General features: G+C 38.5%; 1 gene segment (V, D, J or C); it reads left to right on the top strand.

Annotated features, from left to right (window-relative positions):
* The first annotated feature begins 834 nt into the window (after nucleotides 1-834).
* Nucleotides 835-1,341, top strand: LOC127947163 (immunoglobulin kappa variable 1-8-like). The segment is given in 2 exon segments: nucleotides 835-899; nucleotides 991-1,341. Coding segments are annotated over 2 exon segments (411 nt in total).
* The last annotated feature ends 582 nt before the right edge of the window (nucleotides 1,342-1,923 follow it).

Raw genomic sequence — 1,923 nt, 5'->3', positions numbered from 1 at the left:
GAATTGCGAAAGTATAAACAAGGCTTCAACTGCACAAAGCTAAAGAGAAAGCGGAAAGTCCTGTGTAAAAGATTTAGAAAAAGTTCTATAGATTCACAATTTATACCATCGCTACTAATCTACGATATTGTCATATGATATCACCCATCCCTAACATGCAGTAACGTTAATAATTCAAACATATTTGACAAGCTACTTTATGTAGCACATCCTCACTTTATTCCAGAAAAGTTGCCGATCCAAGGCTGGGTTGTACAGCTGCGGCTCACGTGGATGAATGTTGGGGTGGGGGGGGAGGGGCGTGTCTGGTCTGAACTAGTTAATGCATGAAAACAGCACCCAGATAAAGAGGTTGACTGGCTCAAAGTATTTTGAAAATACAAAAATACTTGTCTTAAATGTATTTAAATACAAATTACATTTTATTTTTTCCAAAGGCTTTAAAATACAAAATAGTATTTTGTGTTTCAAATACGCATTTTAAATACATGTATTTGAAATACTGCCCATCCCTGCCTACTGTCAACCTTGTGTCTTTTATAAATGTGTTTGGCCTGACCAGACAGTGGTGCATAGTATTTATAGCCAAAGCATAAATAGAAACTCCTTAACAAATATTGATGAATGACATGTACTGTTTATTTGTCAGAAAATCAAACTGTAAATTTGTCCAAGGTTAAGACAGGTGTTTTGTGAATGTGTTTGTGGGAGATCTACAGTGTTCAGTTAGAAGATTTAAATAGTGAAAGTCATTTTGCATTGTCAGCTCATGCTTCAGCGCTCTGAGAGTGTTTATAGAGCTGTGAGTTTAACACTGTTTATCATAATAGCACACACAATGACTACAATGACTACAATGACATTCATCTTCCTCTTGATTTTAGGAATGTATTTTGAAGGTAAGACCAAGTTATTTAATGCATAGATTATTTGCAGTTAAAATATCAACATTACTGAAAAAGTGTGTAATGTATTTTAATTGTTCTTTAGGTTCTGCAGGACAGGTGACTGTAATTCAGACTCCAACAGAGAAACATGTTCAGAACGGACAAACGGTCACTCTGACCTGTAAAACCAGCAGCTCCATTGGACGCCAGTCAGATGGAGATTGTAAGTCTTGTGTCTCCTGGTACTTACAGAAACCTGGAGAAGCTCCTAAACTTTTAGTTCACAGCATCAAAACACTTCATACTGGAACTCCATCGAGATTCAGTGGAAATGGAGTCGATCATGGAACTGATTTCACTCTGACCATCAGTGGAGTCCAGACTGAAGATACAGGAGATTATTACTGTCAGAGTTACCACTGGATCAACAGTAAAGCTGTGTTCACACAGTGATAAAGAGTCGTACAAAAACCTCCATCTGCAGAGTCACAGTGACTGCACTGATACAGCTGAGAGATACTGCAGCTGCTCATAAACACAACACTAAGCAGATAAAAAAAAAACACTAATGACACAATATCATCACAATCAACAGAAATCTTATTTACATTTAATCATTAAGCATATGCTTTTATCCAAAGCGACCTTTAGATGAGAACAACAGAAAAACAGAGTTGTGCCTCTCTGGGATGACACAATGAGGTGTCGTTCACTAGCAGGGTGCATGGGTCTGAACTAGTGAGTTTAGGTTTATTGGAGAAGAGCAAGTGATTGTCTTGTAGCCAAATATCAGTAGCCTGAATTTGATATGAGCGGTTTTTGGCAACCAGTGCAAACTGATGAAGAGAGGTGTGATCGTGGGCTTTCTTCATCTTGTTGAAAACCACTCTCACTGCTGCATTCTGGATCAGTTGCAGAGGCTTGATTGTACATGACAGCATCCTCTCCAAGTGATCATTACACTATTCCAGTCTGGAGAGAACAAGAGCTTGGACAAGGCAAATCTGCAGGACCGGGCCATTGTAACAATATGGTC

This window comes from Carassius gibelio, chromosome A25 (genome assembly GCF_023724105.1).
Source record: "Carassius gibelio isolate Cgi1373 ecotype wild population from Czech Republic chromosome A25, carGib1.2-hapl.c, whole genome shotgun sequence".
Classification (NCBI taxonomy): domain Eukaryota; kingdom Metazoa; phylum Chordata; class Actinopteri; order Cypriniformes; family Cyprinidae; genus Carassius; species Carassius gibelio.
Note: the sequence above shows the minus strand (reverse complement) of the source record. Positions and strands in the feature narration are given on the sequence as shown.